The sequence below is a fragment of the Scyliorhinus torazame genome, chromosome 2, assembly GCF_047496885.1.
Source record: "Scyliorhinus torazame isolate Kashiwa2021f chromosome 2, sScyTor2.1, whole genome shotgun sequence".
Classification (NCBI taxonomy): Eukaryota; Metazoa; Chordata; class Chondrichthyes; order Carcharhiniformes; family Scyliorhinidae; genus Scyliorhinus; species Scyliorhinus torazame.
In genome coordinates, this window is record NC_092708.1 from 81973945 (window position 1) to 81996719 (window position 22775).

At 49.2% G+C, this 22775-nt stretch overlaps 1 protein-coding gene across 1 annotated transcript in view; it reads left to right on the forward strand.

The window, feature by feature from the left end:
- Nucleotides 1-22775, forward strand: part of LOC140388827 (extended synaptotagmin-3-like) — a 184726-nt gene that overhangs the window by 73244 nt on the left and 88707 nt on the right. The window contains exons 5-6 of the mRNA XM_072473172.1: nucleotides 19410-19479; nucleotides 21187-21276. Coding sequence (XP_072329273.1) covers nucleotides 19410-19479; nucleotides 21187-21276 — 160 coding nt within the window. The remainder of the gene's footprint in view (nucleotides 1-19409; nucleotides 19480-21186; nucleotides 21277-22775) is intronic.

Sequence of the window (22775 nt, forward strand, 5' to 3'; positions counted from 1 at the left end):
TAATGGCACCACACCTGCACCGATTCTGCTACCGGTGAGGGGCTAGCACTGGCGCCACGTGGAACACCCTTGAAACCCACGGAAAACGGTGCGGGAATCACCGGATCCATGATCGGCGTCGGGAGCTATTCTCCACCCGATCGCACGCCCCGATTTCAGCGTCGGCCAACGGAGAATCCCACCCATGAACTCAAACAGATTCCCCAGCCATACCGAAGCACAGAGTGGCGAAGTTGACCTCCATCCCAACAGAACCTGCCTGCAAGCAATCAGCGATGCGAAGGCTAGAACATCTGTCCCCACTCTTGTCTGCAGTTCCGGCAAGTCTGACAGCACAGATATGGCCCCTAAAGGATTGAGCTCCAAATCCATGTGCAAGATCACGAACATGGTGCTGAAGAACGACCTCCAAAATTTCCCCAACTTTGGGCAGGATCAGAACATGTGTGCAGGATTGGTTGGGCCCCTCACACACCGTTCACAATGTCCTTCACCCCCTCAAACAACCGGCTCATCCTTAACATTGTCAGGTGCGCTCTATGTACCACCTTTAACTGTATTAACCCCAACCTTGCACACGAGGTTGAGGCATTCACCCTCCGCCACACCTCACACCACAGTCCCTCCTCCAACACCATCCCCAGCTCCTCCTCCCCCTTGGCCTTAACCCCCACCAGAGACGCCCTATCCGCCTCCAAAATCCTCCCGCAGATCGCCGAAATGACCAGCCCCATCCAGACCCATCACTGACAATACCCCCTCCAATAATGAGGAGGGCGGTGCCACCGGAAAAGTTGGGGAAACCTTCTTCGCAAAATCCCACACCTGCACAGACAGTAAGGTCTCCCCCCGAGGGACCCCAAACCTCTCCCCCACCCCCTCCAAACTCGCAAGCCGCCCATCTAGAAATAAGTCCTTTATTTCCATCGCCTCTCACTCCTCCCAACCCCGAAACCTAACATCCAACCTCGCTGTCTCAAACCCATGATTCCCTCGAATCAGCATCAACATCTACCCGGCCCCTAGCCTAAAGTGCTGTTGAAAGTGCCTCCATATCTTCAACATGGCCATCACCACCAAACCCCCCGAATATTTCCCTGGGGCAAAAGGTAGCAGCACCATTGCGCGTGGCCGCAACCCCGACCCCCTGCAAGTGCGTGCCTCCATCTTCACCCACAAAGCCTCTAACTCCCTGCACCAGCCCACACCTACTCCGCATTCACCGCCCACTGAAGAGCCTGCGCTAGAGGTTTACAACAACAGATCATCAGCATACTGAGGCACCCTATGCTTCCCCTCCCCCCTCACTATCTCCTTCCATTTATCCAAGCATCTCAGTGCTATGGTCAAGGGTTCTATCACCAGCGGTAATGGTGGAGGGGGGGGGCACATGGGGACATCTGCCTCGTTCCCCTACGTAACTGAAAATACCCCGGGCTCACCTCATTCATATGCACACTCGCCTTTTCTTCCCTATATAGCAATTTAACCCACGCCACAAACTTGGGCCAATCCCAAACCTCACCAAGACAGCAAACAAATAACTCCACGCCACACAATCAAACGCCTTCTCCGCATCCAACGCCTCTCTTTTGCTCGCTCTCCACCCTCTCTTTGGCTCCCCAATCACCTTCGCTAGGTAGGAGGTGTCTAAAACTCTTGTAGTCTGTGTGATGTAGATACACCCATGGTGCTGTTGGGAAGTGAGGTCCAGCACTAAGACCCAGAAACAGTGAAGGATATTTTCAATTCAGGATTGTAGTTTAATTAACATGTTTGACACACTGTGCAGACACTTAATGGATTAGATTCTCTCATCTCCCCACAGCACGTTTCTCAGGGGCAGGAGGAGGTGGCTTCCTGTTGGCCAGCGGTGGGATCTTCTGGTCTCGTCGCATCCGCTTAATCCACCTCAAACCGCTGGGAAACCCATGATGGGGGTACACTTTTGGCGGGGCCAGAAGATCTTGCCGGTGTGAACAGCCGGAAGATCTCGCCAAATATTTCCATCCCACAATTTCCAATAGGGGAGGCAGTGACGCAATGGTATTGTTGCTGGACCAGTAATACAGAGACCCAGAGTCATTCTCTGAGGACCCGGGGTTGAACCCCGCAACGGCAGATGGTGACATTTTAAAAATTAAAAATCTGGAATTAAAAAGTCCAAAGATGACCATGAAACCATTGTTGATTGTCATAAAAACCCATCTGGTTCACTAATGTCCTTTTCGGGAAGGAAATCTGTCATCCTTACCTGGTCTGGCCTACATGTGACTCCAGATCCACAGCAATGTGGTTGACTTTTAAATGCCTTCAGGAATGGACAAGAATGCATCAGCTGGCGACGCCCACATCCCATGAACGATTAAAATAAACACTCCTAGCTCAGTAAGCATTTTGTTTCACAATCGCTCCCATTCTTCTGCTTGTTTATGCCTTATTTAACACTTCTAATAATATTTTAAATGTTCATTATGCTCTCTTTTCCCATCAGGAGGTATTTTCTAATCCTCCTTCCTGTACATTGAGTCCTTTTCCTTTTGTGTTGCTTTCTTGATCCCTATGCACGAGTCCCAATTATATGTAATCTGTGAGCGAGGGATTAAAAGGGCTGATTCCTGTTTACTTCACTTGGAACTATCCTCCCATCTGATCAACATCCATTAACCCATAACTATTTTATTTGACGTCCATAAACTAAGTTTATGACAACGCTTCCAAATATGTGCCTGATATTTCACAATGTGGTTTCTCTGAAACAGTTTATTGAGCGCCTTTCGAAAGTTCTAAATATGGACTAAAACTGTGATGTCTGGGGAAACAGCTAGAAGGAGCGATAGGCCACGAAAGGTTAGAACGGTAGATTACACTAAAGCTGGCACGGGTGTATTAGATACGCAATAGTAACAGGGAACATCATTGTAAGTAATCACAATCAAAACCTTTTGCATGACCAATCCATTTTGCCTCTACCCTCTGTTCCACGGGTATGAAGGATGGGCTGGGGCTGGGTGTTGTGCAGGGCAGGGTGGGGGTGGAAAGGGGGACAAGCCGCCATGACACGTGAACGTCTCACATGCCTGCATCCCTATCGAGTAGTGTGAGCCTGCCTTGTATTGATTTGATTTTGATTTGATTTGATTTATTGTCACATGTACCGAAGTACAGTGAAAAGTATTTTTCTGCAGCAGAGGGAGCGTACACAGTACGCGCATAGTAGACAAAAAAAGAATAATCGACAGAGTACATTGACAAATGGTACATCGACCAACAATGATTGGTTACAGTGCGGAACAAGGGGCCAAACAACGCAAATACATGAGCAAGAGCAGCATAGGGCGTCGCGAATAGTGTTCTCACAGGGATCACATCAATCCGAGGGAGAGTCGTTGAGGAGTCTTGTAGCTGTGGGGAAGAAGCTGTTCCTATGTCTGGATATGCCGGTCTTCAGACTTCTGTACCTTCTGCCTGATGGAAGAGTCTGGAAGAACGCAATGCCTAGGTGGGAGGGGTCTTTGACAATGCTGTCTGAAATGAAAAAATGAAATGAAAATTGCTTATTGTCTCAAGTAGGCTTCAAATGAAGTTACAGTGAAAAGCCCCTAGTCGCCGGGGGGGGTGGCGGGGGGGCGGGGGGGGGCGGGGCGGGGGGGGGGCGGCGGCGGGGGGGGGGGCGGCGGGGGGGGGGGGCGGCGGGGGGGGCGGGCGGGGGGGGCGCGGCGGGGGGGGGGCGGCGGGGGGGGGGGGAGCTGTGCTAGTGGGAAGTAGTGGGATGCTAGGGAGGAGCTGGAGTGAAGGAGTGAAGTAACAGTGACCACAATTGTAACAGTGACCACAATTCAGTAAGTTTTAAAGTACTGGTGGACAAGGATAAGAGTGGTCCGAGGATGAATGTGCTAAATTGGGGGATGGCTAATTATAACAATATTAGGCGGGAACTGAAGAACATAGATTGGGGGCGGATGTTTGAGGGCAAATCAACATCTGACATGTGGGAGGCTTTCAAGTGTCAGTTGAAAGGAATACAGGACCGGCATGTTCCTGTGAGGAAGAAAGATAAATACGGCAATTTTCGGGAACCTTGGATGACAAGTGATATTGTAGGCCTCGTCAAAAAGAAAAAGGAGGCATTTGTCGGCTAAAAGGCTGGGAACAGACGAAGCCAGTGTGGCATATAAGGAAAGTAGGAAGGAGCTTAAGCAAGGAGTCAGGAGGGCTAGAAGGGGTCACGAAAAGTCATTGGCAAATAGGGTTAAGGAAAATCCCAAGGCTTTTTACACGTACATAAAAAGCAAGAGGGTAGCCAGGGAAAGGGTTGGCCCACTGAAGGATAGGCAAGGGAATCTATGTGTGGAGCCAGAGGAAATGGGTGAGGTACTAAATGAATACTTTGCATCAGTATTCACCAAAGAGAAGGAATTGGTAGATGTTGAGTCTGGAGAAGGGGGTGTAGATAGCCTGGGTCACATTGTGATCCAAAAAGACGAGGTGTTGGGTGTCTTAAAAAATATTAAGGTAGATAAGTCCCCAGGGCCTGATGGGATCTACCCCAGAATACTGAAGGAGGCTGGAGAGGAAATTGCTGAGGCCTTGACAGAAATCTTTGGATCCTCGCTGTCTTCAGGGGATGTCCCGGAGGACTGGAGAATAGCCAATGTTGTTCCTCTGTTTAAGAAGGGTAGCAAGGATAATCCCGGGAACTACAGGCCGGTGAGCCTTATGTCAGTGGTAGGGAAATTACTGGAGAGAATTCTTAGAGACAGGATCTACTCCCATTTGGAAGCAAATGGACGTATTAGTGAGAGGCAGCACGGTTTTGTGAAGGGGAGGCCGTGTCTCACTAACTTGATAGAGTTTTTCGAGGAGGTCACTAAGATGATTGATGCAGGTAGGGCAGTAGATGTTGTCTATATGGACTTCAGTAAGGCCTTTGACAAGGTCCCTCATGGTAGACTAGTACAAAAGGTGAAGTCACACGGGATCAGGGGTGAACTGGCAAGGTGGATACAGAACTGGCTAGGCCATAGAAGGCAGAGGGTAGCAATGGAGGGATGCTTTTCTAATTGGAGGGCTGTGACCAGTGGTGTTCCACAGGGATCAGTGCTGGGACCTTTGCTCTTTGTAGTATATATAAATGATTTGGAGGAAAATGTGACTGGTCTGATTAGTAAGTTTGCAGACGACACAAAGGTTGGTGGAATTGCGGATAGCGATGAGGACTGTCTGAGGATACAGCAGGATTTAGATTGTCTGGAGACTTGGGCGGAGAGATGGCAGATGGAGTTTAATCCGGACAAATGTGAGGTAATGCATTTTGGAAGGTCTAATGCAGGTAGGGAATATACAGTGAATGGTAGAACCCTCAAGAGTATTGAAAGTCAAAGAGATCTAGGAGTACAGGTCCACAGGTCATTGAAAGGGGCAACACAGGTGGAGAAGGTAGTCAAGAAGGCATACGGCATGCTTGCCTTCATTGGCCGGGGCATTGAGTATAAGAATTGGCAAGTCATGTTGCAGCTGTATAGAACCTTAGTTAGGCCACACTTGGTGTATAGTGTTCAATTCTGGTCGCCACACTACCAGAAGGATGTGGAGGCTTTAGAGAGGGTGCAGAAGAGATTTACCAGAATGTTGCCTGGTATGGAGGGCATAAGCTATGAGGAGCGGTTGAATAAACTCGGTTTGTTCTCACTGGAACGAAGGAGGTTGAGGGGCGACCTGATAGAGGTATACAAAATTATGAGGGGCATAGACAGAGTGGATAGTCAGAGGCTTTTCCCCAGGGTAGAGGGGTCAATTACTAGGGGGCATAGGTTTAAGGTGAGAGGGGCAAGGTTTAGAGTAGATGTACGAGGCAAGTTTTTTACGCAGAGGGTAGTGGGTACCTGGAACTCGCTACCGGAGGAGGTAGTGGAAGCAGGGACGATAGGGACATTTAAGGGGCATCTTGACAAATATATGAATAGGATGGGAATAGAAGGATACGGACCCAGGAAGTGTAGAAGATTGTAGTTTAGTCGGGCAGTATGGTCGGCACGGGCTTGGAGGGCCGAAGGGCCTGTTCCTGTGCTGTACATTTCTTTGTTCTTTTTGTTTGTTTGACTGAGGGAACGTGTGAGAGGCTCAGGGAGAGGTGGATTCTGGGTGGGGAGGGTGTTGAAGTGCAAGGGGCGGAATAGCTGGGACAGGGTAGCAGAGGTGCTGTTGCCCTGGTCTCCTAGTTGGTAAATCAGGAGGAGGTGAGCTGCTGCCCTGGGTCATGTGTTGAGCGGCCTGCCCTACCTCCAGTTCCACGCCTGGTTCATCGCAGACACCCTCCTCGTCAGATGAGGCCTGCCGTTCTTCCTCCTCCTCCTGAATGCCCCGCTTTGCTGCGCAATGTTATGGAGTATGCAGCAGGCTGCCATAATGCTTGAGGCCCTCTGGTCAGGTGGGGTTACCCGGGATAAGACGGGGGGGGGGGGGCGGGGAGTGGGCCTCGGCGGTGTTCTTTCAGAGGGTTGGTACAGATTCTGTAGGCTGAATGGCCTCCTCCTACATTGTAGGGATTCTATGGTTCGATAAAACATATGCTCCCTCTCTCAACCCTGACTACAGCACATGATTACAGCAATTTCCTCACTGTTCAAAATTGCAGAACTAAATTTTGAAAACGCCAGATTTTCGACTTGGCTGATTTATGCTTAAGGTACAAACAGTATAATTACAAACACTATCTATGAGCTGTATGTAGCACTGCAGTATAGACTGGCCCAATAAGATCACTGACATGATGGAGCATGCAGCTGGCCAGAGGTACATTCTGTGGCCAGAACAAGTTGTATGAAATGTTTTACAACAGTTCTATTGGTGACACACCTTGAGTCTTTAGTAAAACCAGTTTGTTCTATTATGCGTTGTGGTGAAGGTGAATAATGTGACTTTTTTTTCCACAGAATCCTCAGATATGGTCATTCATTTTTAATCTAGCTTCAAGTGAGCCATTTTATTTGTGTGTTTTGTTTTGTCTTTCCCATGTGCCTATGATTCAGCAGATCATTTTGGGCAATCAGATACTTGGCTATTATTTGCTTCCATTCCATCGGCAGGAGCAGTGCTAATGCTCACTCGCCTCTCTTTCTCTTACTCGCGCTCCTCCCTCTGTTTGGTTCGCTCTCCTCCATCCCTTTGGCTCGCGCTCTTCCTTTCTTTCGCTTGCTCTGCCTCCTCGCTTTTGCTCGCTCTGCTCCCTCTCTTTCGCTCTCTCTGCTCCCTCTCTTTTGCTCGCTCTGCTGCCTCTCTTTCAGTCGCTCTGCTCCCTCTCTTTCGCTCGTTCTCTTCCCTCTCTTTCGCTCTCTCTCCTCCCTCTCTTTGGCTCGCTCGCCTCCCTCTTTTTTGCTCGCTCTCCTCCCTCTGTTTTGCTCGCTCACTCACTCACTTTGGCTCCCTCTCCTCCCTCTCTTTTGCTCGCTCTCCTCCCTCTCTCTGGCTCGCTCTCCTCCCTCTATCTTGCTCGTTTTCCTCCCTCTCTCTGGCTCGCTCTCCTCCCTCTCTTGCTCGCTCTCCTCCGTCTCTTTGGCTCGTCTCTTTCCCTTTGGCTCAATCTGCTCCCTCTCTTTGGCTTGCTCGCCTCCCTCCCTTTGGCTAGCTCTCATCTCCCTTTTGCTCGCTTCCTTCCTCTCTTTGGCTCACTCTCCTCCCTCTGTTTCGCTCGCTCTCTTCACTCCCTTTGGCTCGCTCTCCTCCCTCCCTTTGGCTCGCTCTACTCCTCCCCTTTGGCTCACTCTCTTCCTTCTCTTTTGCATGCTCTCTTCTCTCTCTCTCTCTCTCTCTCTTTTGCATGCTCGTTCTCTTTCTGTCTCACTGTCACGTGCTGTTTCCACTATTTAACTTGTAAATAGTCCTGTGTTGTAGCTGCACCAGCTCTGCATCACATTTTTTAGGTATGCCGAGTGCTGTTCCGAGCCTGCCCTCCTACACTCTTTATTGATCCAGGGTTGATCTCCTGGCTTGGTGGTAATAGTAAAGTGGGGGATATGCTGGGTGATGAGGTTACAGACTGTGGTTTAATACAATTATGCTGCTGCTGATGGCCCACAGCGCCTCATGGATGTTCAGTTTTGAGTTGCTGGATCTGTGCAAAATCTATCCCATATATTATGGTAGTAGTGACACACAACACGATGGGGGACACCCTCAATGGGACTTTGATTCCACAAGGATTGTGCAATGGTCACTTTTACCAATACTGGCATGGACAGCTGCATCCGCGATAAGTAGAGAGGATGAGATCGAGTAGGTTTTTCCATTTTGTTTTCCCACAAGCCCAGTTCAGCTATGTCCTTTAGGACTAGGCCAGCTTGAAGGTGGTGGTGCTACCAAGACACTCTTGGTGATGGATATTAGGGTCCCCACCCAGAGCACATTATGTGCCCTTGCCACCTTCCGTGTTTCTTTCAACTGATGTTCTATATGGAGGCTTTAACAGCGAGGGAAGGGGGAGACTGCAGTAGGTGATAATCAGCTGGTGGCTTTCCTCCTGATGTGTAACTTTTTTTTTGAAAATCTTTTTATTGGCTTTTCTCTTATTTATAAACAGTTGTGTGCATACATTTTTCTTGCACGCGCTAATTTACTTTATTGTACAGAGCTGATGTGTAACTTGATGCCATGAGACTTCATTGGGTCTGGATTCAATGTTGACTCCCAGGGCAATTCCCCCCTGACGTATAGTTCTGTGCTGCCACCTCTGGTGGGCCTATCCTGCTAGTGGGATAATATCTGTAAGGTATGATACTGTGAGCATAGAATATAGAACATAGAACATACAGTGCAGAAGGAGGCCATAAGGGCAGCACGGTAGCATGGTGGTCAGCACAATTGCTTCACAGCTCCAGGGTCCAGATTCCCGGCTTGGGCCACTGTATGTGCGGAGTCTGCACGTTCTCCCCGTGTGTGCGTGGGTTTCCTCCGGGTGCTCTGGTTTCCTCCCACAGTCCAAAGATGTGCAGGTTAGGTGGATTGGCCATGCTAAATTGCCCTTAGTGTCTAAAATTGCCCTTAGTGTTGGGTGGGGTTACTGGGTTATGGGGATAGGGTGGAGGTGTGGGCTTGGGTAGGGCGCTCTTTCAAAGAGCCGGTGCAGACTCGATGGGCCGAATGGCCTCCTTCTGCACTGTAAATTCTATGATTCTATGACTTGGCCCATCGAGTCTGCACCGACCCATTTAAGCCCTCACTTTCACCCTATCCCTGTAACCCAATAACCCCTCCTAACCTTTTTGGTCACTAAGGGAAATTTATCATGGCCAATCCACCTAACCTGCACATCTTTGGACTTTGAGAGGAAACCGGAGCACCTGGAGGAAACCCACGCAGACACGGGGAGAACGTGCAGACTCTGCACAGACAATGACCCAGCGGGGAATCGAACCTGGGGCCCTGGCGCTGTGAAGCCACAGTGCTAGCCACTTGTGCTACCGTTCTGCCCATGATGATGTCAGGCTGTTGCCGGACTAGTCTGTGGGGCAACTCCCCCAATTTTAGTAAGATGTTAGTAAGAGATGTTGATTGAAATTTGATTGGAATTTTAATATGCAACAGATAGATCTAGGATTTATAGTAAGCAGGTTTGAACTTTTCTATGATAAAATGCTAAAACTGTTGGAAAACATACAGCAAAACCTTCCTATTTTTGCATCCAGAAAAATCCGTCAGTCATTTAAATGTAGCCACATCTGGCTTGTCAGAATTTTGAATCTTTCATGGGCATTGCTGGCAAGGTTAGCATTTATTGCCCATCCTTATTTGCCCTTGGGAAGGTTGTTGCATTCCTTCAAAGCTGTTTTACCCTAGTATGCAAAATATTTGTTTCTTCTCCACGCTCTTGATACTAATGAAAGAACATAATTATGGCATTTTACAACCTAAAAAAACACAATGTCCATTACTGTTGCAGAAAATATAGAACAACCTTGCTGTTCATTACAGGCAACATACTCGCAAAAGGAACCTATTTACTTGACTGGGCTGTTTGTGTCTATCTTTGGTTCCATTTTGAAACATGATTCCCACTACCATTTTGATGAGTATTGTTCATTCGACTGACCTCGCTTCCATAGAGCTTGGTGTTGTAAAGATAATAGGATGTTTAAATCTTGCATAATTGTACTAAACAGCTCTCTAGGCCATTAGCGACGTTGCTGTGAATTGCAATTTCAGAATTAAAATATACAAAATCCCCAAAAAGAGAATAAAGGGACAAATGACCTAAAATATCCAGAACAGAAAATGGAGGCAACGTTCAGTAGGTTGGGAGAGACAGGCAGAGTTAATGTTTCAGGTCAATCGTCTGTCACCAAGATTGGGACACGAGGGGGCGTGTTGCAGGTTTTTTTTGAATAGGCAGGGAGAGTGGGAATGCAGGATTTAAAGATGATGATGAAAGACAATGGGGTAAGAAACAAATGCTGGGGAGGTGTATCACCTGTCCATAGCTATTTATCCACTGTCAACCTCTTACACTGTTCCAGTGAAACGTAACATATGTTTGAGGAGCAACATGGCATCTTTTGGGTAAGTACTCAGAGTTCAACAATTTCAGGTCATAACTACTGCCCCCATTTTTCCAGATGGCAGTTAGCACTGGTAATGATTCAGCTATTGCCATTTCCACATCCTCTGGACCTTTTCATAGAATCACAGAATTTACAGTGCAGAAGGAGCACCCAAGCCCACGACTCCACCCGCTCCCCGTAACCCAGTAACCCCACTTTTGTGAGGGCCACGAAGAATCCAGCACGAGATTCAAGGATACAAAGAAATAACATTTATTTACAATAACATATATACACACAACAGCAGCAACCTCACTTCCTGCTGGTTCCAAACTGGCCAGCTTTATTTATACAGGGAGTCTGCTAATGATTTCTCAGCTCCCCTCATTGGGGAAGCTCATACTCCCACAGTATTGTGGGATTGTCATTAGTCCCCAGCTAATGGTAAGCAGGCAGGTTATAACACCAACCTAACCTTTTTGGACACCAAGGACAATTTATCATGGCCAATCCACCTAACCTGCACATTTTTGGACTGTGGGAGGAAACCGGAGCACCCGGAGGAAACCCACACAGACACGGGGAGGATGTGCAGACTCCGCACAGCCAGTGACCGACGGGAATCGAACCTGGGATCCTGGAGCTGTGAAGCAACTGTGCTATCCACTGTGCTACCGTGCTGCCCACACTTTTATTTGCTTCTTGCATTACAATTGTCCCTGTTGCTATATAATCTCTGTTTTGCAATCTGTCACAGTCCCCTCCCAGTCCACCACCCTCAAATCCCATCCTTGGTCTCTCTCCTTGCTTGATACCTGCTAAGTCTCTTAACTTATCAACTGAGATATTAATGTTCTTTCTCAGTCCATAGTTGCCGAGCCTGCTGAATACTTTCAGCATTTTCTGTTTTTTTTTAAATTCAGATTTCCAACATCCACAATATTTTGCTTTTGGACAAAAGTAAGATGTGACTAATCAGCTGCAGCAAATGGTGGGGGAACCAGTTGAACCACATTTTTCTAAGTGCTGCAGTCACCTCCTCTTGTGTGAAGCCATTGCAATGAGAGATTTCTGCACCATGAGTAGAAATCAATACTGACTGAAACCTGGTCCTCTATCATTTACTATACAGATTGAACACATTTTTAAGATTCAGTGCTGAAGGAAACCACCATTGCTATCAGCAAAAAACATACTTTTGCTCTGAATTAAATTTACAGCAAGCATGGATTCTTAATTAAACTTTAATGAACTAGATGCCCATTTTGTAAACTCAACCTGGGAAACTCCCAACCTATTCACCAGATCTGCCTAAGCCTAGTTCCAACCCCAGGACTAATTTAAGTCCTGAGCGGAAAATTGGCTCATGGCCTTGACATCAAATCTAGCGAAGTAATATGGGAGGGGGATGTCTGATCCATTTCAACATCTCATATAAAGCCAACTGTCAGTGCCGTTCGGCTGTCTGATCTCACACTCTGGATGGTGAAGCCATTGTTTGATTCCTTCTCATCTCGTCTCGTGAGTGATTGATTGTGCTACAATTGCACAATCAATCACTCACGAGACGAGATGAGAAGTAGTCAAACGATGGCTTTATTACGCAGACTTGTTCCCCAGCAGCACAGTTACAGAATGCGGCTGCTGGGAGAACCCGGGCTCTTATACTCCGCCTTACTGGGTGGAGCCAGTAGGCGGCTGATCCAATCGAGATTCAGCGTCTATCCACCAATAGCCTCTCGGCATCACAGGGTACCGTAATACCCCTAATATCTACCACCACATTCACCCCTTGTTAAAAAAGTACCCGGCGGGGGTAATGGGCCGTATGGTGGCAGGGGTTTACAGAGTCAGTACTGAGGATGCCGCTAACATGGCGGCTATGCTCCGATATCAACTACCAGTACTATTTACAATGCCACTTTTACTGGGCAACTGAATTATTTACGGAGGCATTTCTTGCTTTGTTATACGGATTCGATGAGTCGAATGGGTGCCCTGGTCGTCCTCGCAGATCGTCTCAGCCCCGGTGGTGATGCAGGTGCTGGTTCGGGCACCGCCGTCTATGGGAGCGTAGCGATGTCTCTTCCTGCTCCACTACCCCTAGGCGGGACCGGGGGAAGGACCGATCCACCCGGGAAGGGGGTGGCTGTGGGGTGCGCCGGTGGGAGGGAGGGGGTGATTGGTGTTGAGGGGGGGGGGTGGAGCTCCGGCGGGCGGCAGGTCCCGCAGGGAGACCGTGTCCTGTCGGCCGTCGGGGTACGCCACGAAGGCGTATTGAGGGTTTGCGTGGAGGAAATGAACCCTCTTGACCAACGGGTCCGATTTGTGCGTCCGCACATGCTTTCGGAGCAGGATCGGTCCCGGGGCTTCCGGCCAGGATGGAAGTGACATTCCGGAGGAGGACTTCCTAGGGAAGACAAGGAGGCGTTCGTGAGGTGTTTGATTCGTTGTTGTACAGAGCAGCGACCGGATGGAGTGGAGGGCGTCCAGGAGGACTACCTGCCAGCGGGAAACTGGGAGACTTCTGGACCATAGGGCCACCAGGACGGTCTTCCAGACCGTTCCGTTCTCCCTCTCTACCGGACAGTTCCCCCGGGGGTTGTCACTGGTCGTCCTGCTCGAGGCGATGCCCTTGCTGAGCAGGAATTGACGCAGTTCGTCGCTCATGAAGGAGGATCCCCTATCGCTAGGTATGTAGGCGGGGAAACCGAACAGTGTAAAGATGGTGCCGAGGGCTCTAATGACCATGGCCGCGGTCATGTCGGGGCAGGGGATGGCGAAAGGGAAACGGGAGTATTCGTCAATCACGTTCAGGAAGTACGTGTTGCGATCGATGGAGGGGAGGGGGCCTTTGAAGTCCAGACTGAGGAGCTCAAAGGGACGGGAAGCCTTTGTCAGGTGCACTTTATCTGGCCTATAGAAATGTGGTTTGCACTCTGCGCAGATTTGGCAGTTCCTGGTGGCTGTCCTGACCTCCTCGATGGAGTAGGGCAGGTTGCGGGTCTTTACGAAGTGATAGAATCGAGTGATCCCCGGGTGGCAGAGGTCCTCGTGGAGGGTACGGAGATGGTCCACTTGTGCGTTGGCATCGGAAGGCTCGTTCAGCTTTCCGGGACGATACAGGATCTCAGTTATAGGTGGAGAGTTCGAACCTCCACTGCAAGATCTTGTCGTTCTTCATCGTGCCCCGCTGTGCATTATCGAACATGAAGGCAACCGACCGTTGGTCAGTGAGGAGAGTGAATCTCCTACTGGCCAGGTAATGCCTCCAATGTCACACAGCTTCCACTATGGCTTGGGCTTCCTTTTCCACTGAGGAGTGGCGGATTTCTGAAGCGTGGAGGGTGCGTGAGAAAAAGGCCACAGGTCTGCCCGCTTGGTTGAGGGTAGCCGCCAGAGCTGCGTCGGACGCGTCGCTCTCGACTTGGAAGGAGAGGGACTTGTCAATCACGTGCATCGTGGCCTTTGCGATATCCGCTTTGATGCGGCTGAAGGCCTGGTGGGCCTTTGTCAACAGGGGAAAGACCGTGGACTGAATTAGCGGACGGGCCTTGTCCGCGTAGTTGGGGACCCACTGAGCATAATAAGAGAAAAAGTCCAGGCAGCGTTTCAGGGCCTTGGAGCAGTAAGGGAGGGGGAACTCCATGCGTTCAGGGTCTGGGCCTATAACTCCATTTCGCACTACGTAGCCGAGGATGGCTAGACAGTCGGTGCTGAACACCCATTTCTCCCTGTTGTATGTGAGATTCAGGGCGTTTGCGGTCTGGAAGAATTTGCGGAGGTTGGCGTCGTGGCCCTGCTGGTCGTGGCCGCAGATGGTGACGTTATCGAGGTATGGAAACGTGGCCCGCAAACCGTACCGGTCAACCATTAGGTCCATCTCCCGTTGGAAGACCGAGACCCCGTTACTGACTCCGAATGGAACCCTTAAAAAGTGATAGAGCCGCCCATCTGCTTCAAAAGCAGTGTATTTGCGGTCACTCGGGCGGATGGGGAGCTGGTGATAGGCGGACTTAAGGTCCACCATGGAAAAGACCTTGTACTGTGCAATCCGATTGACCATGTTGGATATGCAGGGGAGAGGGTACGCATCCAGCTCATGTACCTATTGATGGTTTGACTATAGTCTATGACCATCCTCTGCTTCTCCCCGGTCTTTACAACTACCACCTGAGCTCTCCAGGGACTATTGCTGGCCTGGATTATGCCTTCCCTCAGCAGCCGCTGGACTTCTGACCGGATAAAAGTTCGGTCCTGGGTACTGTACCGTCTGCTCCTAGTGGCGACTGGTTTGCAATCCGGGGTGAGGTTCGCAAACAGGGAAGGCGAGTCAACCTTGAGGGTCGCGAGGCTGCAGATAATGAGTGGGGGTATAGGGCCGCCGAGTTTAAACGTTAAACTCTGGAGGTTGCACTGAAAATCCAACCCCAAGAGTGTGGCAGCGCAGAGGTGGAGAGGACGTAAAGCCGGTAGTTCTTCCCTCCCCTGCACCGTGAGGTTCACGATGCAGAACCCTTTGATCTCTACAGAATGGGACCCTGCCGCCAGAAAATGTTTTTGATTACTCGGGTGGATTGGAAGGGAACAGCGTCTTACCGTATCGGGATGTATAAAACTCTCCGTGCTCCCAGAGTCGATCAGGCAGGGCGTCTCATACCCGTTTATGAATACCGTCGTTGTTGCCGTTTGGAGCGTTTGGGGCCGCGACTGGTCCAGGGTCACCGAAGCCAGTCGGAGTCGCTGCATCGGGGCGTTTTCTTCAGGCCCCGTCCATCCCGGGGTTCTTAGCCATCAGCCAAGATGGCGGCGTCCACGGGTCGCACACGGTCGGGGGTGGACAAGATGGCGCCGCCCATTGATCACACGTGGCCGGAGGAGCACAAAATGGTGGCGCCCATCCCTCCCGCATGGAGTCTGGGACCCAAGATGGAGGCGCCCGGTGGCCGCACATGGATCGTTGGGGAGGTTGAGGTTGGGGTCCTGGTTCTCCCCCGGAGATTGCAGTGACCCCTCGGGCCTGGCACACTGCTACAAAGTGCCCCTTTTTGCCGCACCCTTTCCAGAGGGCTGAGCGGGCCGGGCAGCGCAGTCGGAGGTGTTTCGCTTGCCCACAAAAGTAGCAGCGGGGCCCACCCGGGTGATCTGACGCTCTAGCAGCACAGGCCTGCGGGTTAGCGGTGGGTGCCGGGGGTCCCGTCGTGGCGGGGATCCACGGTGCCCAAGGGGCTGCCGCGCGGTCGGGGACGTAGGCACGGGCGTTCTGCGACGCCACATCGAACAAAGCCCCGAGGGCCCGTGCCTCCTTGCGGCCCAGTGAGTCTCTTTCCAGCAATCGCTGGCAAATTTGGGACGAAAGCATACCTGCCACGAAAGCATCTCGAACCAGTAGCTCCGTGTGTTTGTTAGCCGAAACCGATGGGCAGTTGCAGTTTCTCCCCAGTATTAACAGCGCACTGTAGAATTCGTCCTGCGATTCCCCAGGGATTTGCCGTCTTGTCGCGAGCTGGTGGCGTGCGTAGACCTGGTTGACGGGCCGAACGTAGATTCCTATCAGCATGGCGAGCGCCGCCTGGAAATCGTCCGCGTCCTCTATGAGAGTGTAGATTTCCGGGCTCACCCTGGAATGCAGGACCTGCATTTTCTGGTCTTCTGTAGGTACGGCTGGGGGCCGTTCGGAGGTATCCATGAAAACATGCTAACCAGTGTTTGAAAGTGGCCGCTGAGTTTTCCGCGTGGGAGCTGATTCGCAGACACTCCGGAATGATTCGGAGCTCCATGTCCTTTAAAGTCTGCATAATAAATTGTAGCACAATCAATCACTTACGAGACGAGATGAGAAGGATTTCAAATGATGGCTTTATTACGCCGACTTGTTTCCCAGCAGCACAGTTACAGAATGCGGCTGCTGGGAGAGCCCGGGCTCTTATACTCTGCCTTACTGGGTGGAGACAGTAGGCGGCTAATCCAATCGGGGCCCAGCGTCTATCCACCAATAGCCTCTCGGCATCACAGGGTACTGTAATACCCCTAATACATATCACCACAGGGACCCGACGGGAATCAAACTTGGCTGCCACACTTTTATTTGAGTTTATTTGCTTCTTGCATTACAATTGTCCCTGTTGCTATATAATCTCTGTTTTGCAATCTGTCACAGTCCCCTCCCAGTCCACCACCCTCAAATCCCGTCCTTGGTCTCTCTCCTTGCTTGATGCCTGCTAGGTCTCTTAACTTATCAACTGAGATATTAATGTTCTTTCTCAGTCCATAGTTGCCTAGCCTGCTGAATACTTTCAGCATTTTCTCTTTTTTTTAAATTCAGATTTCCAACATCCACAATATTTTGCTTTTGGACAAAAGTAAGATGTGACTAATCAGCTGCAGCAAATGGTGGGGGAACCAGTTGAACCACATTTTTCTAAGTGCTGCAGTCACCTCCTCTTGTACGAAGTCTTACAACACCAGGTTAAAGTCCAACAGGTTTGTTTCGATGTCACTAGCTTTCGGAGCGCTGCTCCTTCCTCACCTGAGGAAGGAGCAGCGCTCCGAAAGCTAGTGACATCGAAACAAGCCTGTTGGACTTTAACCTGGTGTTATAAGACTTCGTACTGTGCTCACCCCAGTCCAACGCTGGCATCTCCACATCATGACCTCCTCTTGTGTGAAGCCATTGCAATGAGAGATTTCTGCACCATGAGTAGAAATCAATACTGACTGAAACCTGGTCCTCTATCATTTACTATACAGATTGAACACATTTTTAAGATTCAGTGCTGAAGGAAACCACCATTGCTATCAGCAAAAAACATACTTTTGCTCTGAATTAAATTTACAGCAAGCATGGATTCTTAATTAAACTTTAATGAACTAGATGCCTGTTTTGTAAACTCAACCTGGGAAACTTCCAACCTATTCACCAGATCTGCCTAAGCCTAGTTCCAACCCCAGGACTAATTTAAGTCCTGAGCGGAAATTTGGCTCATGGCCTTGACATCAAATCTAGTGAAGTAATATGGGAGGGTGATGTCTGATCCATTTCAAGACCTCATATAAAGCCAATTGTCAGTGCCGTTCGGCTGTCTGATCTCACACTCTGGATGGTCAATAACAACAGTGTTTGGGGGCGGCACGCGGCACAGTGGTTAGCACTGCTGCCTATGGCACTGAGGACCCAGGTTCGAATCCTGGCCCTGGGTCACTGTCCGTGCGGAGTTTTGCACATTCTCCTCGTGTCTGTGTGGGTTGCACTCCCACAACCCAAAGATGTGCAGGGTAGGTGGATTGGCCATGCTAAATTGCCCTTTAATTGGAAAAAAAATAATTGGGTACTCGAAACAAAATAGCAACAGTGTTTGGTTGCTGACTTCAATTTCATCGTTGGTCTTAAACCAGTTGGCCGCATAATATATCTATCCTATATAACTGCAGTGACCTTTTTTTTTTAACAGCAGGCATTAAGACCCTTGCATAGTGTAATTTCAAAGTCCATGTTCCTCCTGCTGACCAATGAACAATGGGCTGCACGGTAGCAAAGTGATTAGCATCGCTTCCTCACAGCTCCGGGGATCTTGGTTTGATTCTGGTCTCGGACGACTGTCTGTATGGAGTTTGTACATTCTCCCTCTGTCTATGTAGGTTTCCTCTGGGTGTGCCGGTTTCCTCCCATAGTCCAAAAATGTCCAGGTTAGGTGGATTGGTCATGTTAAATTTCCCCATAGCGTCCAAAGATGTGCAGGTTAGGTGAAGTTACGGGAATAGGGCAAGGGAGTGGGCCGAGGTAGAGGGCTGGCTTCCTTCTGCAGTGTAGGGATTCTATATATTCTATGGATTCCAAGACCAAAGTTCCCAGCCTTTCAATATGACTGTAAACCAGGTACACAAACAACATGGGCGGGATTCTCCATAGTCCGATGCCGAAATCGGGATCGACGATTGGGTGGAGAATGGCTTCCGACGCCGGAATCGGGGCAGGTGCCCCCTCAAAATCGGCATCATTGGGTCGCGTACCGTGCACAGTCGCGTCATCAGCCGGCCCACCCGCAATGCTCCGCCCCCCATCCATGCCGCTGGCCGGCGAACTTGTATAGGCCTGAGGGCAGTGGTCAGGGGGTGGACGGGTACATGGTCCAGCACAGTTGGAGTGCACCGCGCCACGGGTCCGTGCATGCATGCAGCGGCGGCCCCGTGCAACATGGCGGACCCACACAGCGGGCCGGCGACGAAGAAATAGGCCCCCCCCCCCACCCAGACCATGCGCACCTGTCGATCGGTGGCCGTTGATCGCGATGCTGGTCGTCCTGGAGCCCCGCCCCGATGACGGATCCCCCCGCCCCCACCAGGGTGGCCACCGCAGCCGCGACTCTGAGTGCCCGCCGGGTGGAACCATGTTAGAACCACGCTTGCGGGAACTCGTCCAGTTACCGGCGCAGAATCGCCGTGGGGACCTCTTTCAACGGCCCCCGACTGGCGTCGCGGGCTGTCTCGGCGTGAACGTCGATTGTCCGAGCCGGCGGCGGCTCGGAGAATCCCGGCCAACATTTTCAATGGAATGCAGGGAAGACAATTTTAATTTTAGGTGGCAGGCAAAACCGAGGGACTTTTAAAGCTCCAGCTAATTTTCTGGAAATTGAAGAACAAAAAAAAACTGTTCTGAAACAAAATCAAAATACTGCAGATGCTGGAAATCTGAAATAAAAACAAAAAGTGGTTCAAATACTCAGCAGTTCAGGCAGCAACTGTGGAGTGCCGCCATGTCGCCTGTAATATTAAAAAAACATTCTGTGTACTAAGTTAATGTTCCAATGATTCAGCTTCTGTGCAGAATCCATTTGACAGACCTGAGTCACATATATAGTGTTGTTTGTCTTTCAGCTACATAGGAGATTGTGAAATTAATGTGGAGGTGAAGAAATTATGTAAAGCTGGCTTGAAGGGAATTCAGGTAGGTGGGAAATTTTGAACTTGGTCTTGGTTCTAAATTACTTCAAAAATTGTACTACAATGTTATCTCTGTTGGACCAGAATTTCAAACATTTCTATAATGATGTTCAATCAAGAAATCGGTGAACCTTGGCACAATAGTGCTTCTGTCCTTTACCAATCCAGCCTTCTACCAATTAAACAGTTTCCAGTAAGTACACATGAGTGAACATGGTTACTCTCTATCCAATTCCTTTGGCTTTTGGGAATATCAATCTTATGCCCAAGGTACTGTCTGTGTATAACATTGCTCCTTCATCGTCACTGGGTCAGAATCCTGGAACTGTCCACTCAAAATCACCTTAATCACAAGGACTGTAGTGGCTTATCATTATTTTCTTGAGGGAAATTAGGGAAGGACAATGAATTCCCGGCCTCCCCAGTACTGATCACATCCCAGGAACAAATAACCGTAGAATCCCGACAGTGCAGAAGGAGGCCATTCGAACCATTGAGTCTGTACGACACTCTAAAAGAGAACCTTCCCTCGACCCTATCCCCATAACCACACCTAACCGAACCTTTGGACACGTAGGGGCAATTTAGCATGGCCAATCCACCTAACCCGCACATCTTTGGGCTGTGGGAGGAAACCAGAGCATCCGGAGGAAAACCACTCAGACATGAGGAGAATGTGCAAACTCCACATACTCAGTCACGCGAGGTCGGGATCAAACCCGGGTCCTTGCTGCTGTGAGGCAGCAGTGCTAACCACTGAACCACTGTGTTGCCCTTAATATTTTTTTAAAACTTCGCTGAGCGAGGGCAGCACAGTGGCGCAGTGGTTAGCACTGGGACTGCGGCGCTGAGGACCCGGGTTCGAATCTCGGCCCTGGGTCACTGTCCGTGTGGAGTTTGCACATTCTCCCCATGTCAGCGTGGGTTTCACCCCCACAACCCAAAGATGTGCAGGTTAGGTGCCTTGGCCATGCTAAAGTGCCCCTTAATTGGAAAAAAAATAATAATTGGGTACTCTAAATTTATAAAAAAGAATTTTACAAAACTTAAATGAGCCAGCTACTCTTTTACCAGCTATTGGATTTGTTTTATTTATTTATTTATTGTCATGTGTACTGGGGTACAGGGAAAAGTATTGTTCTGCTCACAGTCCTGGCAGATCGCTCCATACATGAATACAGAGAACATACTATAATAATTATAGAACATACTATAACCACGGTTATAAAAGATGTAGGAAGAGGATCTACAGGGGAGATCTTGGGGAAAAAAATCCAGCTGCAGTCTGCTCTATCTTGTCTGTTTTTATGCAGCGTCATTGTGCAAATAAAGTAAATTCTTGGAAAATTTCCACACTTGTTGATAATTTCTGCTCAAGCAAGCAAAAGAAAATGGTCAAGCGCATTGACAACATGAGCAATTTTAGGAGATGGGAAAAAAATTAGCAACCACTGTTGGCGTTAACAAATAATTACACCTCAATTCACACACTTGGTAGCTGTAAACGTGAGAGTGAGCTGAACCTGTAGAGCAACACGTTGAAATTAGCATTCATGTTGTGAGGTTCCTCGAATGTAGTCTCCCACTATCTCTAAATGTTGATGTGCTTTGTTTGTCTGTTGCGTCGAACCTTCATTATCTTAACAATTAGGAAGTACTGATTCTTAAAGCTGACATTTGGTAATAGTTATGGTATATGCTTATACTACAGCTACACGGTACACTCCGAGTGATCCTGGAACCCCTCTCCAGTCAGATGCCCCTGGTTGGAGCTGTAACTTTGTTCTTCATTCGCCGACCAGTAAGTTTTTATAACATATTTGCTATTTTGCTGTTTACATTTAATTTTCTCAACAAAAGTAGCTGTAACAATGAAACACTTGTATTATATACCAAAGAGAAAATGCTTGAAAATCTCAGCAGGTCTGGCAGCATCTGTAGGGAGAGAAAAGAGCTAATGTTTCGAGTCCAGATGACTCTTTGTCAAAGCTATAATACAGAGAAAGTGAGAAATATTTATACTGTGGAGTAAGAATGAACGATGAGTCATAGCCACCGAAACCCAGGGAAACCGGGTGCTAATAGCCACAGAAACCGCGGGAAAAAAGTGCTAATAGCATTCCCCAGAGAGAATAAAAGGTGTGAAAGGCCAAACAGCAGAGAAACTAACATCAGAGGGTAAACTGTGACAGATGTGGATGTGGGGGAGGGGAAGGGGGAAGCAAAGGGGAGAAAGGGTAAGGAAAGGTGGATAAGATGTGGGGGGGGGGGGGGGAGGGGGGGGGGGGGTTAAATATATATAAAGAAAGACAAGAGAGAAAGAAATGGTAAAAGACAGTTAAAATGAAATGGGATGAAAACAAATGGGGCGAGGTGGGGCAGAGCTAATCATCTGAAGTTGTTGAATTCGATGTTGAGATCGGAAGGCTGTAGTGTGCCTGACCGGAAGATGAGATGTTGTTCTTCCAGTTTGCGTTGAGCTTCACTGGAATATTGCTGTAGGCCAAGAACAGACATGTGGGCATGGGAGCAGGGTCTTTTGTTAAAATGGCAAGCAACGTGAAGGTCAGGGTCCTGAATGCGCACAGACCGAAGCTGCTCAGCAAAGTGATCACCCAGTCTGCGTTTGGTCTCTCCGATACAGAGGAGACCACATTGGGAGCAGCGAATGCAATAGACCAGATTGAAAGAGGTGCAAGTGAAATGCTGCTTAACCTGGAATGAGTGTTTTGGGCCTGGGATGTTAAGCATGGAAGAGGTAAAGGGGCAGGTGTTACACCTTCTGCGATTGCATGGGAAGGTGCCATGGCTGTAAAGACTTAATTACCTGCAAAGACTCGCATTCAAAGTATCGTCTTGCATCACTGACTTTGTCTATATATATGTTTCTGGAACCCACCTCTTCATTCACCTGAGGAAGGAGCAGTGCTCTGAAAGCTAGTGATTCGAAACAAACCTGTTGGACTTTAACCTGGTGTTGTAAGACTTCTTACTGTGCTCACCCCAGTCCAACACCGGCATCTCCACATCTTGGCTACCATCGACACCGCAAACTGCTGGCTCAAAGTGGAGAGAATCTCCAAGAAGATCACGCATATAGACACTGACATTAAGTTTCTGCAAAGATGCAAGAAAGCTGACAAGATCCCGAAAGGGCTACAGATATCAAACTCACTCAAGTCGACCTACAACACAGACTACACTGAGAGACTCTGCCGTCACACCTCTCTCACACTCCTCAACCACCTCGTACGCAGCTCTACAGCAGACGGCGCAACCTGGAAACCAAGATAGATCCAT